The following is a 13,590-nucleotide window of genomic DNA, read 5'->3' as shown; positions in this document are numbered from 1 at the left end:
CCTGCTTGCAGCATCTCTTCTCTTCTCTGATGACGAGGGCGGGACAACCTGTCACTCACATGAAATCAACCAATAGCAAACCACAACCATCAAATCAATTCCCCACACAGACAAAATCAATCCCCGCCCACATTTGTTCTGGTTGCAGAAGCCGTTTCACTCGGATATACGTCACGGGAAGAAAAGACAATCGCAACTTCTGTTTCATGCCGACTTTAAGTCCCGTGCTTCTCAGGCCCCGTCCCACATGGCACACTTCATGTGCACTTGCTGTCTTGTGGACTTGCAATGGCCACTTGCACACGTATATTACATCCACAAGACCGTATAGAGTGTCCGATTTGTGGTTTTAGGTTTCTGAAGAGTGCTTGCAAGCTCCTCCTTTGCGCCCGATGATTTCTACCCGACAGTCAAAGCAGTATTACGTCACGAAAGTGTGGACTTGGAAGAAGATCGCGAGGGCTTAGGGTTCGTTTGGGACAGGGCCTCAGATGTTTCATCTCACATGTGACTCCTCCATACACATATACAGTGTGTGTTATATTTCTTTACTCTTAGTGTATGTCTACTCTATTGCATCATTTAGTTATATTTGCATTTCTGAGAAACATCTGACACAAGCAATGTCATAAGAACCAGCGCACCGCTCTTTATGTCTCCTGATGTTGGTGCTGGCTGGTTGTGTGTGTGTGTGTGTGTGTGTGTGTGTGTGTGTGTGTGTGTGTGTGTGTGTGTGTGTGTGTGTGTGTGTGTGTGTGTGTGTGTGTGTGTGTGTGTGTGTGTGTGTGTGTGTGTGTGTGTGTGTGTGTGTGTGTGTGTGTGTGTGTGTGTGTGTGTGTGTGTGTGTGATATAATGCCCTTCCTGCTGACTTTGTGACCTATTGAGCAATGCTGTCAGAGCTGTTGGCAGCGGTGAGATAGGATGGGTATCACTGCAGAATCAGACAGGTATTGATCAGTCACCCTTCAACACACAGTCTATAGCTCAGAATAACTGGAGTAACGGTTCAACCCGACGCATTTGCACATATCGGTGACAGATATCTTCACTTCAGATCAAAATCCCAAAATGCAATGTGAACACAAATATTTGCGCATATTAGCTTCAAAACACAACATATTGTTTTTAAAACTTGAGAATGAAATAGCGATTTACAGTTACACTAACATGAACTAATGATTAACAATATTTCATGCAGCATTTATTATACGTATATGTTAATTTCTATATTTACTAATGCATTATTGAAAACAAATGTTATCTGTTAACATTAATCAATGCGCATTAAATATTATGAACAAACAATGAACAATTGTATTTTTCAACAAAATACTTTAGATGAATAAATTCTGTAAAAAAAAAAATATATATATATATATCTTGCACTGAATTAGTTCATGTTAGGAAATTCATAAACTAATATTAACAAATGAGACCTTATTGTACCTAATAAAAAATAAATTAAAAAATCCTATAGATGTCTATTGATTTTGAGTCTGAGAACAATATTGAGAATTTCAAACAGTTGAAAAGAAAACTATTTATATAATATTATACAGTAGTATTTAAAGTACATGGCCAGCATCCAGCCTAAAGGCTTTTTAAAAGTATTAAACTCTCATTTAACTTTGTCTTCACAATCTTTCATTTTCTAATTATTTTTGCGTTATTTTATCCAAATAAACAACAAATGCTCGGCACACTGAACACATCAGGAGGAAACAAATGTCTCCAGCTATGGTTTTGCATTCATTTACACAGTGTAGCCTACGCCACGGCCTCAGTAAGAAGTCACTCTTGCTATAAATGAATGTTCATGCTTCATGTGAAGTACAGCAGGCAGCAGCACACATTATAATGAGAGTATTAGAAACTCACGCTTCCTCCTGGATGATGCAGTAGAAATGCCCCTCTTGCCATCTAGTGGTGACACGTGATGATACAGCAGGTTCATGATTCAACAACACTCTCCCTCCTTAACCCCGCCCTCCACAGGCGTCTCAGCCAACCGGATGTCGGGCATCGAATGATTGACAGACAGAGAGCGGTTGTGATTCGCTGTCACAGAAACTGGTCTAATGTCTAAAATAACGTATTTTAAACGGGCTATGAACTGAGAACTCAAATTTTTGTCATTGTTAGGTTTTGAACCTTATTGTAAAGTTTTACCAAATATTTACCACATATATAGAGATAGAGTATTTGGAAAAATATAGAGATATACGGCCAGCCCTATTTCAGAGTAATGTTAATGATAAATGTCAGGTAGTAGAGATGTATTTTGTGTGGTATTTCAAATGTAAGTGCTTTAAAGATCAGAGAAGAGGAAAAGAGAAAATAAAACCATTATTTAAAGAAACCACAGAAAACGCTGTGATATCAGTGTAGTCTGACTCTTGATAGCCGAACCCTTCTGAATATATCTCCTAAAAATAACTCACAGTAAAGAAAACATACAACAGGAAGGAAAAGCATGTATGCTTATTTGATTGACATTTTTATTAACAATAAAGTACTTAATTGTTCAAATGGATTTTAGGACATTTTAAAAAGCACAATGCATTGCCATGTGAATGTCTTTATCACAGAATAAGCACATTTGGGGTTATACCAGACCCCTCTGTCAGGATGTATTATCAAAATCTGAACATTATCCATGACATCAGCGTGCCGTTACTGAACTGAGTTCTCTTTTGTGTCTTATTGCGCTCTAACGGATGTAAAACACACAAAAGCGTGTAAAAATGCCCGTTTCGGCGAGTATCCTCATAGCAATTTGAACTGAGTTAAAATAAAAAGTCTTAATAAACGTAAACCGTTCGGAGAATATGTGATATGTGTCAGATCAGATCCATGCATTTGGTCTTAAAGTGACAGTAGCTTAATATACCGGCTGCTGTCTTGTGTCAATAATGTTAAATAACAAAAGAAAAAAGTCTGCTTTTGACTGAATAACTTCTTTAGCTTTAATAATGAATAATATAGACTATTTAATTTATACATTATAGTATTTCGTACCTGAATTCTGTTAAACCTTCCTGAAATCAGTTTATTTCATTTGTATATTTCTATTTATGTGTGCTATTAGTTGCAATTGGTTCATACATTCTTATTTTATTACTGACTGTTTACTTGTCTTTATTTAACATTATCTATTAAAAAAAAAAAAAAAAAATGTGTTGTGGGGCCAGTGGAAATTTTGGCAGGGCAAGCGTTGAGACATGTGTGTTTATATATGGAGTCCCTTTAAAGACCTGTTCCTTTTGTTACAAAATATAGTTACAAAATCTGTTATAGGGAAAAAATAAAATAATGTTAAAACTCCGGCCCACCAGAAATCTCAAAGCTGGAGCCAGGCCTGACGTGCTACTATACTCTTTTCTTCAAAACGGTTCATTTTAGTTAGTAATGGTGATCTGACCATCAGTTCCAGCATTGTGTTTGAGCTCATCCTGTCTGAGCACTTGCTTTAAGAGCCCTTCTTTGAGCTGAGAGCATGTTGGCCTTCATTAGCAGCTTTTCATCTGCCAGGTGAGAAACAGATTTTTCCCCCCAAACAATTACTGTAATGTGCTTTCTGAATCTACAACAGTAAACAACATGTTTCTATGCCAGCTAATGTTATCTTTTAGTGAGGCCAGTAACATAGTGCATGTGCATGACTTTGTTGTTTTGGTACTTAGATTTGTTTACAAGAATAAAAGCGGGTTTATCTAATAGTTTAGAAAGCTGAAAAGATGATTCATACCCTAAATGTTGCATAAATGTTTACTGTAGTCTTTTCCTAATGCGATAACTTCCTTTCACAGCGTGATCCTATGAACATTACATACAATGTAAAGGTTTAAACAGAAATATATGTCACTTGTATTGACAGAAAACAAATTTGTGTCAAAATGTTTCTAATTTGACATGAATGAAAATAGATGTCTGCTACTTACAGTAACTCACTTTTTTTTTTTGTCATCTGGAGATGTTTTGTAAAGACTTTTCGTGGCAGAATGATCTACATGCATACCTCGTTTTCATTCACGTCACATCAAATATGGCGCTCACTCTGTCTAAGGTCCACTGCAGTTTAGTTGATACAAAATCAATATACTTGAGATTGAATTAAATGTCAGAGGGAGTAAAAATGTCTCTTCTTTTTAACTAGGCTATTAAATTCCCAGACGAGTCTTTCTCTATCTCAGACGCAGTCGGAAGACGCCGTTATTCCCCGTCCATCTTCTGTATGTAATGTAGATCAGAAGAATGACACATGTAGCTAAAGTCATCCCAAACACACCGCTATTCAACCACTTCCTGTAAAACACACAATTACAGCATTTATTTATCTAAATAATGACATTTTCATTTTCATTTTCATTTTTGGGTGAACTGTTCCTTTAACAATTGGTCCGCTTTGGGCTTTTCACACTGTGCTTAACCCGGAGTTATCCTCGTTCTAACCCCTGCTTGTAACCCCGGCTAAAGGAATGTCCCAGCTAAAAAAATTTGGTTCCCAGAACATCCCAAAAACACGTATTTGTAACATTTGTTTTTGGTTATCCAGGAAAGTTTTCGTTACGGAAATAGAAAGTGTTTTTAGGTTTGCATAACGTTCCCCTAACCTTTCTGTTTCCTCAACGTTCCCTGCAGGGTTCCCAAAAAAATAACCATATGGGAATGTTAGGGGAACGTACTGTGTTTGGGATTCACACTTGTAATTTAGAAGCGAGGTTAGAGCAGGATTAGAGCCGCTTTTGCAGCGTTAACCCCGCATCGAGGTGCCAAACGTGTTAGAATGTTATGAATAGATGCTTAGCAAACCGACAGCCAATCGCGTGCCTCATATTCATGAGCTTTGTATAAAAAGTCGTTTCACCATTTGATGGGATGTCACATGGCAATGGAAAACACGTCAATTGGAGTAATAAACAGGCCGGGTAAAAAGTGGTGCCTCTTTACTCAGGGTTAAAAACAGTGTTTAGAACGACAATGACCTGGGGTTAAGCACAGTGTGAAAAGTGGGTTAACTATTTCAAATGTGATAAGCCTTTTTGGCCTTTACACACTGCGCTTAACCCCGGGTAAAAAGCGGTGCGGTAAAAAACGACGATAACCTGGGGTTAAAAGCGTTGTTTAGAACGACGATAACCTGGGATTAAAAGCGTTGTTTAGAATGACGATAACCTGGGGTTAAAGATGTTGTTTACAATAACGATAACCTGGGATTAAAAGTGTTGTTTAGAACAACGATACCCTGGGGTTAAAAGCGTTGTTTAGAACAACGATAACCTGGGATTAAAGATGTTGTTTAGAACGACGATAACCTGGGGTTAAAGATGTTGTTTAGAACAACGATAACCTGGGGTTAAAAGCGTTGTTTAGAACAACGATAACCTGGGATTAAAGATGTTGTTTAGAACGACGATAACCTGGGATTAAAAGCGTTGTTTAAAACGACGATAACCTGGGGTTAAAGATGTTGTTTACAACATCTATAACCTGGGATTAAAAGAGTTGTTTAGAACGACGTTAACCTGGGGTTAAAGATGTTGTTTAGAACGACGATAACCTGGGGTTAAAAGCGTTGTTTAGAACGACGATAACCTGGGGTTAAAAGCGTTGTTTACAATAACGATAACCTGGGATTAAAAGTGTTGTTTAGAACAATGATAACCTGGGGTTAAAAGCGTTGTTTAGAACAACGATAACCTGGGGTTAAAAGCGTTGTTTAGAATGACGATAACCTGGGGTTAAAAGTGTTGTTTAGAATGACGATAACCTGGGGTTAAAAGTGTTGTTTAGAATGACGATAACCTGGGGTTAAAAGTGTTGTTTAGAACGACGATAACCTGGGATTAAAAGCTTTGTTTAGAACAACGATAACCTGGGGTTAAAAGCGTTGTTTAGAACAACGATAACCTGGGATTAAAAATGTTGTTTAGAACGACGATAACCTGGGATTAAAGATGTTGTTTAGAACGACGATAACCTGGGGTTAAAGATGTTGTTTACAATAACGATAACCTGGGATTAAAAGTGTTGTTTAGAACAACGATAACCTGGGGTTAAAAGTGTTGTTTAGAACAACGATAACCTGGGGTTAAAAGTGTTGTTTAGAACAACGATAATCTGGGGTTAAAAGTGTTGTTTAGAACAACGATAACCTGGGATTAAATGTGTTGTTTAGAACAACGATAACCTGGGGTTAAAAGCGTTGTTTAAAACGATGATAATCTGTGGTTAAAAGTGCTGTTTAGAACAACGATAACCTGGGGTTAAAAGTGTTGTTTAAAACAACGATAATTTAGGATTAAAAGTGCTGTTTAGAACAACGATAACCTGGGGTTAAAAGTGTTGTTTAAAACGACGATAACCTGGGGTTAAAAGCGTTGTTTAAAACGATGATAATCTGGGGTTAAAAGTGCTGTTTAGAACAACGATAACCTGGGGTTAAAAGTGTTGTTTAGAACAACGATAACCTGGGGTTAAAAGTGTTGTTTAGAACAACGATAACCTGGGGTTAAATGTGTTGTTTAGAACAACGATAATCTGGGGTAAAAAGTGTTGTTTAGAACAACGATAACCTGGGGTTAAATGTGTTGTTTAGAACAACGATAACCTGGGGTTAAAAGTGTTGTTTAGAACAACGATAACCTGGGGTTAAAAGCGTTGTTTAGAATGACGATAACCTGGGGTTAAAGATGTTGTTTACAATAACGATAACCTGGGATTAAAAGTGTTGTTTAGAACAACGATACCCTGGGGTTAAAAGCGTTGTTTAGAACAACGATAACCTGGGATTAAAGATGTTGTTTAGAACGACGATAACCTGGGGTTAAAGATGTTGTTTAGAACAACGATAACCTGGGGTTAAAAGCGTTGTTTAGAACAACGATAACCTGGGATTAAAGATGTTGTTTAGAACGACGATAACCTGGGATTAAAAGCGTTGTTTAAAACGACGATAACCTGGGGTTAAAGATGTTGTTTACAACATCTATAACCTGGGATTAAAAGAGTTGTTTAGAACGACGTTAACCTGGGGTTAAAGATGTTGTTTAGAACGACGATAACCTGGGGTTAAAAGCGTTGTTTAGAACGACGATAACCTGGGGTTAAAAGCGTTGTTTACAATAACGATAACCTGGGATTAAAAGTGTTGTTTAGAACAATGATAACCTGGGGTTAAAAGCGTTGTTTAGAACAACGATAACCTGGGGTTAAAAGCGTTGTTTAGAATGACGATAACCTGGGGTTAAAAGTGTTGTTTAGAATGACGATAACCTGGGGTTAAAAGTGTTGTTTAGAATGACGATAACCTGGGGTTAAAAGTGTTGTTTAGAACGACGATAACCTGGGATTAAAAGCTTTGTTTAGAACAACGATAACCTGGGGTTAAAAGCGTTGTTTAGAACAACGATAACCTGGGATTAAAAATGTTGTTTAGAACGACGATAACCTGGGATTAAAGATGTTGTTTAGAACGACGATAACCTGGGGTTAAAGATGTTGTTTACAATAACGATAACCTGGGATTAAAAGTGTTGTTTAGAACAACGATAACCTGGGGTTAAAAGTGTTGTTTAGAACAACGATAACCTGGGGTTAAAAGTGTTGTTTAGAACAACGATAATCTGGGGTTAAAAGTGTTGTTTAGAACAACGATAACCTGGGATTAAATGTGTTGTTTAGAACAACGATAACCTGGGGTTAAAAGCGTTGTTTAAAACGATGATAATCTGTGGTTAAAAGTGCTGTTTAGAACAACGATAACCTGGGGTTAAAAGTGTTGTTTAAAACAACGATAATTTAGGATTAAAAGTGCTGTTTAGAACAACGATAACCTGGGGTTAAAAGTGTTGTTTAAAACGACGATAACCTGGGGTTAAAAGCGTTGTTTAAAACGATGATAATCTGGGGTTAAAAGTGCTGTTTAGAACAACGATAACCTGGGGTTAAAAGTGTTGTTTAGAACAACGATAACCTGGGGTTAAAAGTGTTGTTTAGAACAACGATAACCTGGGGTTAAATGTGTTGTTTAGAACAACGATAATCTGGGGTAAAAAGCGTTGTTCAAAACGACGATAACCTGGGATTAAAAACATTGTTTAGAATGACGTTTAACCTAGGGTTAAGTGCAGTGTGAAAAGCCCTAGGGTTAACTATTTTAAGTGTGATAAGCTCTTTTGGCCTTTACACACTGCGCTTAACCCCGGGTAATCATCATTCTAAACCCCAGTATTAGCCCCGGGTAAAGGAACGTTTCACACTTAGACCAGCTTTTTACCCTGGGTTATGAAACCCTGTTAACCCCGTATTGCGGTGCCAAACATGTGCAGTGTGAAACGATTACCCAGCGTTCAGAATGAAATAATACTTCCATTTATACAAACGGATTGATATCTGTAAACTATTCTTGTTTGACCCGATATCTTTCAGTTCTACTTCAAAACAAAGCCGAACATGACATGCAAACTTCATAAACAAAGACGACCTCCATGAAGCATCAAGCCCTGATCTGTGATCTCTTTCTCCGAGGGTAAACAGCCAGCTGTGTGTGTGTGTGTGTGTGTGTGTGTGTGTGTGTGTGTGGGTGGGTGTGTGTGTGTGTGTAGACAGCGGCAGGTGTTGTCCACAGAAGGGCCGCTTTGAGACGGAGCGGCATCAGGGGTCATAAGGTTATTTTTGGGTGCTTGTGAGTTTTAAACCTCATCAGTATTTGAATAAACAACACCAACATGTCCAAACACAGATGCCGCTCTCTCCGACTGCATTTATGTGTCAATGTGGCAGAGTATAACATTCAATGCTGCTTTCCAGGAAGGCAGATGAAAATGCTTTAGGAAAATTTCAGTCGATTGATTGTGAACTATCTGAAAAGATCCAAAGATCCACTGCAAGTCCCTTAAGTGACTCTTTCCTGTTTATATGAACGGGAATAACCCGTAGCTCTTCCCTAAACATTTAGAGAAGGCCCATGACTGAGCCATATTTTGTTTACAGCCCACAGAGCGACTTCTATCTAACCACGCTTTGATGAAAAACTGCGGTTTTTAAATAAATAGGAGAGATTACAAACACTGTGACGCGTAGGATGACACTTTTCCCAGGTGTGAAACGTGGGATCAGATATTTCTACTGTATGACGCAGTCACTTTGATTATTTCCTAGATTTTTTAAAGTGGATAAACTGTGACTGCCAGTAAGGTCACTTCAGGAGACACACTGCAGACTCTTTTACAATGACAAGACAAGAAACAGAACCATTGTTGACACTGTTTAAGAGTAAGTGTCTTCAGAAAATGTTTTGGCTGTTTTATAAATATTTCAGCGCATTATAAATTAGTAAAACAAAATATTTGAATCTGCAAAGAGCATGTGACCCGACTCATGCTGGCGTATCGGCTCAAAAGAGTCATCTTAATGAACAGGTTCAAGTAACAGATTCATTTGCCATGTTCAGAGTGGAATTTGAGGTTTACTATAGTATGGATTAGTACTGTTGCCTTTGGCTTGCTCAGTTGGGGATATTTTGGGGATATTTAATTTAATTTTATCAATCAATAAATTCTACTAGAAACAAACCTTGTTGTATTATTATTTTAATTTAATACTGTGAAGCTGCTTTGATACAATCTGTATTGTGAAAAGCGCTATACAAATATACTTGACTTGACTTGACTAGTACAAGAATGGCCAAAAGTGATGTCCGGCGTTAGGTAAATTGCCATCTTTACCTTTTATTCAAATATTATTAATAATTAGTTAAATATTTTGTAAGCATATTGTGTCATTGAGCTTGTGATTGTTTAATTTGTAATGATAATGCAATGAAACATGACAAACTGTGCCGATATAATTTTTTACAAAATATAAATAAATAAAAAACAAGACAGAGCCAACAAAATATTATTAACTGATTATATTGTAGTCAATGTGAAATTTGTTTGTTTTTCTATGCATTTTTTTTGCATAGTAAAATAAAACCTGTAGCTGTAGTTTGCCTTTTTTGCCATATAATTTTATCAGATAATTACCTTAACCAAGTTTAGTGTTTTATTCTTCCTTCATATTTAAAATATTGAAAAAAGCAAAAATATTTTCCTCATATTTTGATGGTTTAATCAAACTTGTATGGTCATTAAAAACACTTTTGGCCACTACTGTATAAAGTGCTGCCTACTATTTTTAAAAATAGTATATGAAACAGGAACAAACTTAGCTCACCACATTTGTCACAGTATTTCATATTGTGTGTTGCACATTTAGGCAAATGTATTTGGTCATCAGGGTATTCCATAAATATTTATTACTAATTGTTGAATTAAACATTTTTTGTCACTGCATTGCATTTTGTTTTTATGCTATTTGTGTGTGTTTATATATATATATATATATATATATATATATATATATATATATATATATATATATATATAGGTTCATCAAAGCATCCTCTTAAACTAATATAGACCTAATGTGCCACAAAATTATCATTATTATTAATATTTATGTCCCACAACATCATTCTGAATCCAGCAAAACTTGCATCCGGTGTCATGTGTTTTGGTGTCTTGTGTCCTGATGCCCTCTAGTGGTTTTCTGGGAAACTCCTGACACAAGCCTTATTACTATAGTGGCAGCTGGTATGATTATGCAAAACTCTGAGCCGGAAGGACACTGAAACATTGAACACTGAAAGTACACTTACATGCTGATGTAACTGACAAAGTTTTGAGAATCTGACATCAGGAGCAGCGCTGGTGTGGAAACGCCACCTGCGATAAGAGCAAAAATAGACGATTGTGATATGGTTTTATTAATTCATTTTTCAGATATGATTAAAAAAAATAAAAACAAATGCATACAATTTATTATTTTATAAAGCATTACAAACACATATAATCTTAGTAATTGACTATATACCGTGTTGGTTAGAATTATTTGCCCCTTTGGTAAATATGATCAAAGATGGCTGTAAAAAATATATTTTTGATATTATATAAAAAAAATAAAAAATCGATCCTTTTATTGAAGTAAAATAATTGAAAGTGGGGGGGGCGTGTCACGTTATGAAATAAATGTTTTTCTCCAAAACAGGTTGGGAACAATTATTTGCCCGCTTTTATTAAATACTTTTTGCAACCTCCTTTTTCCAAGATAACAGCTCTGAGTCTTCTCCTATAATGCCGGATGAGTTTGGAGATCAGAGACCATTCCTCCATACAGAATCTCTCCAGATCCTGCAGATTCCCAGATCCATGCTGGTGCTTCTCCTCTTCAGTTCAGCCCACTCCTCCTTTATAGGGTTCAGGTCAGGGACTGGGATGGCCATTGCAGATGCTTGGCTTTGTGCTCAGTGACACATTTTTAATTTGATTTCGATGTTTGTTTTTGGATCACTGTCCTGTTGGAAGATCCTAACATGGCCCGTTATAAGATTTCTAGCACAGGTTGTCAGGTTTTGATATTTATCTGTTGGTATTTGATCGAATCTATGATGCCATGAATCTGAAGAAGATGTCCAGGACCTCTGGGTGAAGATTAGGCCCACAGCACTAAAGATACAGTAGAGTATTTCATTTTTATCCCTGTATGAACCAACCTCATATTAAGTGTTTGCTTCCAAAAAGCTCTTTTTTGTTTGTTTCATCTGTCCATAATTAATAAAAGGGGGCAAATAATTGTTCACAATGTGTTTTGGAGAAAAAACATTTATTTCATAATGTGATTTTCCCCCCACTTTCAATTATTTTACTTCAATTCTTAATTTGTTTTGGATAAAATATCAAAAGGATAAACAATGCAGATTTATTTTTTTACAGCCATCTTTGATCATATTTACCAAGGGGGCAAATAATTCAAACCAGCACTGTATATATTAAATTGTATATTGTTACACATTACAATTATAAAAATAGAGTTATCGAAAAAATATATAAATAATATTTTTTTAAATATAATTTATATATTATTTTTGTGAACCAAAGACAGTCTCAAAAACACGCTTTGAAATCGCTGGTGTTTCTGACGTCACAAACTACCTTGTAACCAATCAGATCAACGTGTGATCGTCAACCAGTGGATCTCTGAGCTGAGTGAGTGAGTGGAGGCGGGGCTCATTTGCATATTCATAGAACCACGAATACTAAATGAGGCAAGGGTGTCGAGTTACATTCAAGATATTTTAAGGCATTAATAATATTTTTTCACGGGACTTTTTTTTATTTTTATATGTCATTTTGGTGATCAAAATGATTAACTACAGGTGGACTTTTCCATAATCAGATATCACTTTTGTAATATCGGATTCACCGATAAATGGCAACATCTTTTGGGCATTTTGAGAATTGCGTGTCCTCAAGTAAAGTAACTTTCCTCCCTTAATTCGCAAACTTCATTTAACATAGCTAACGGCCGTTAATGCATGTTACATAAATGCTTGATATCCTATACATAAAATTCTTTTTTTAAGCATTTGTGAGATTTCAAGGCTACAAATGTTTATCATTAAAAAGTTACCCATGACAAAGCTTATGTTCTTCGAGCACAAGAGTCCCTGAGATTGATCAAAACAGCTGCATAAGAAGAAGCGCTGGCGTTTGTCTGTCATGTTTCCCAGTAGGAGAGATCCAGACCTGAAACACAACCACCATATTCCATCACTTATTGAAGATCTTGAAACATTTCCCACATTCTCTTTTGAAAGATTGAGCTGTATAAAGAGCTTTAACCTTGGTAAGAGGTGCATCTGAATCTCCTGTCTTCCTTCAGTTGAGATGAGCAGCGCACATTGGGTCGTGTGTTTGCTCCCGCTGTTCCACTCAACCAGCAGAGACGAGTTATTGCTGACAGACACCGACAAACTGACGTTACCTGCTGAGGAACACACACACACACACACACACACACGCTGAAATATTGACTACCTGTCTCTAAATGAGCCCACTCTCAGAACACTTACTGACACAACTCTCGCTTCGTGTAGAACAAGAGAATCCTAGAAGGAAAAGGGGGACAATAAATGATGACAAAGTCGTCATCTCTTCCTCGTGTTTGTCAGCGACTTCATCCTAGTCATGTGTACCTGCGAGCAGGGCATATTGACAGAGCAATATACCACAGAGAGCCTCACACACACTCTCTCGGGACGCAACAGAGCTTGTGAGGGGATGGAGAATTATCTGGAGAGCTTTCTAGAAGAGATTCATTCCATGAAGTGCAGACGCCCGTACAAAGAGTCTCTGAAATGCTCATGTGCTCGTAATATTTTCAGGCCTTGCTATAAGATGAGAGACTGATGCCCTCACAACGGGTTGTTATTGAGATAGTTAGTGGAGGTCACTCAGGCAGTCATCACTATTATTGCTCATTAAGTGTTAATGATTCGAAGAAACCCCAGACAATTACTGAAACCCCATTGCAACTAGACTGGATGGTTGCATTAGATGTAACTTTACTGGGAAATGCTTTCAAATAAAAATTTAAATGCTTTAATGTTGCATTAGGGTATATGTAATTTACTGGAAAATAAAATATAAATGCTTTAACGTTCCATTATATGTAATTTTACAGGAAAATTGTGTCAAATTAAAATG

At 36.8% G+C, this 13,590-nt stretch overlaps 1 protein-coding gene across 1 annotated transcript; it reads right to left on the bottom strand.

Moving 5' to 3' along the window:
* Window positions 1-2,533: 2,533 nt before the first annotated feature.
* Window positions 2,534-13,411, bottom strand: LOC309489811 (uncharacterized protein). Its single transcript, XM_082158729.1, has 5 exons — window positions 12,957-13,411; window positions 12,727-12,871; window positions 12,515-12,630; window positions 10,704-10,770; window positions 2,534-4,306 (listed from the first exon to the last, which is right to left on the bottom strand). The coding sequence occupies exons 1-5, from the start codon at window positions 13,033-13,035 to the stop codon at window positions 4,186-4,188; spliced, it is 528 nt and encodes a 175-aa protein (XP_082014855.1). The 5' UTR covers window positions 13,036-13,411; the 3' UTR covers window positions 2,534-4,185.
* Window positions 13,412-13,590: the final 179 nt, after the last annotated feature.

The sequence above is a fragment of the Leuciscus leuciscus genome (genome assembly GCF_965113295.1).
Source record: "Leuciscus leuciscus genome assembly, chromosome: 24".
NCBI lineage: Eukaryota > Metazoa > Chordata > Actinopteri > Cypriniformes > Leuciscidae > Leuciscus > Leuciscus leuciscus.
The sequence above is the reverse complement of the archived record's forward strand: the minus strand, read 5'-3'. Positions and strand labels throughout refer to the sequence as shown.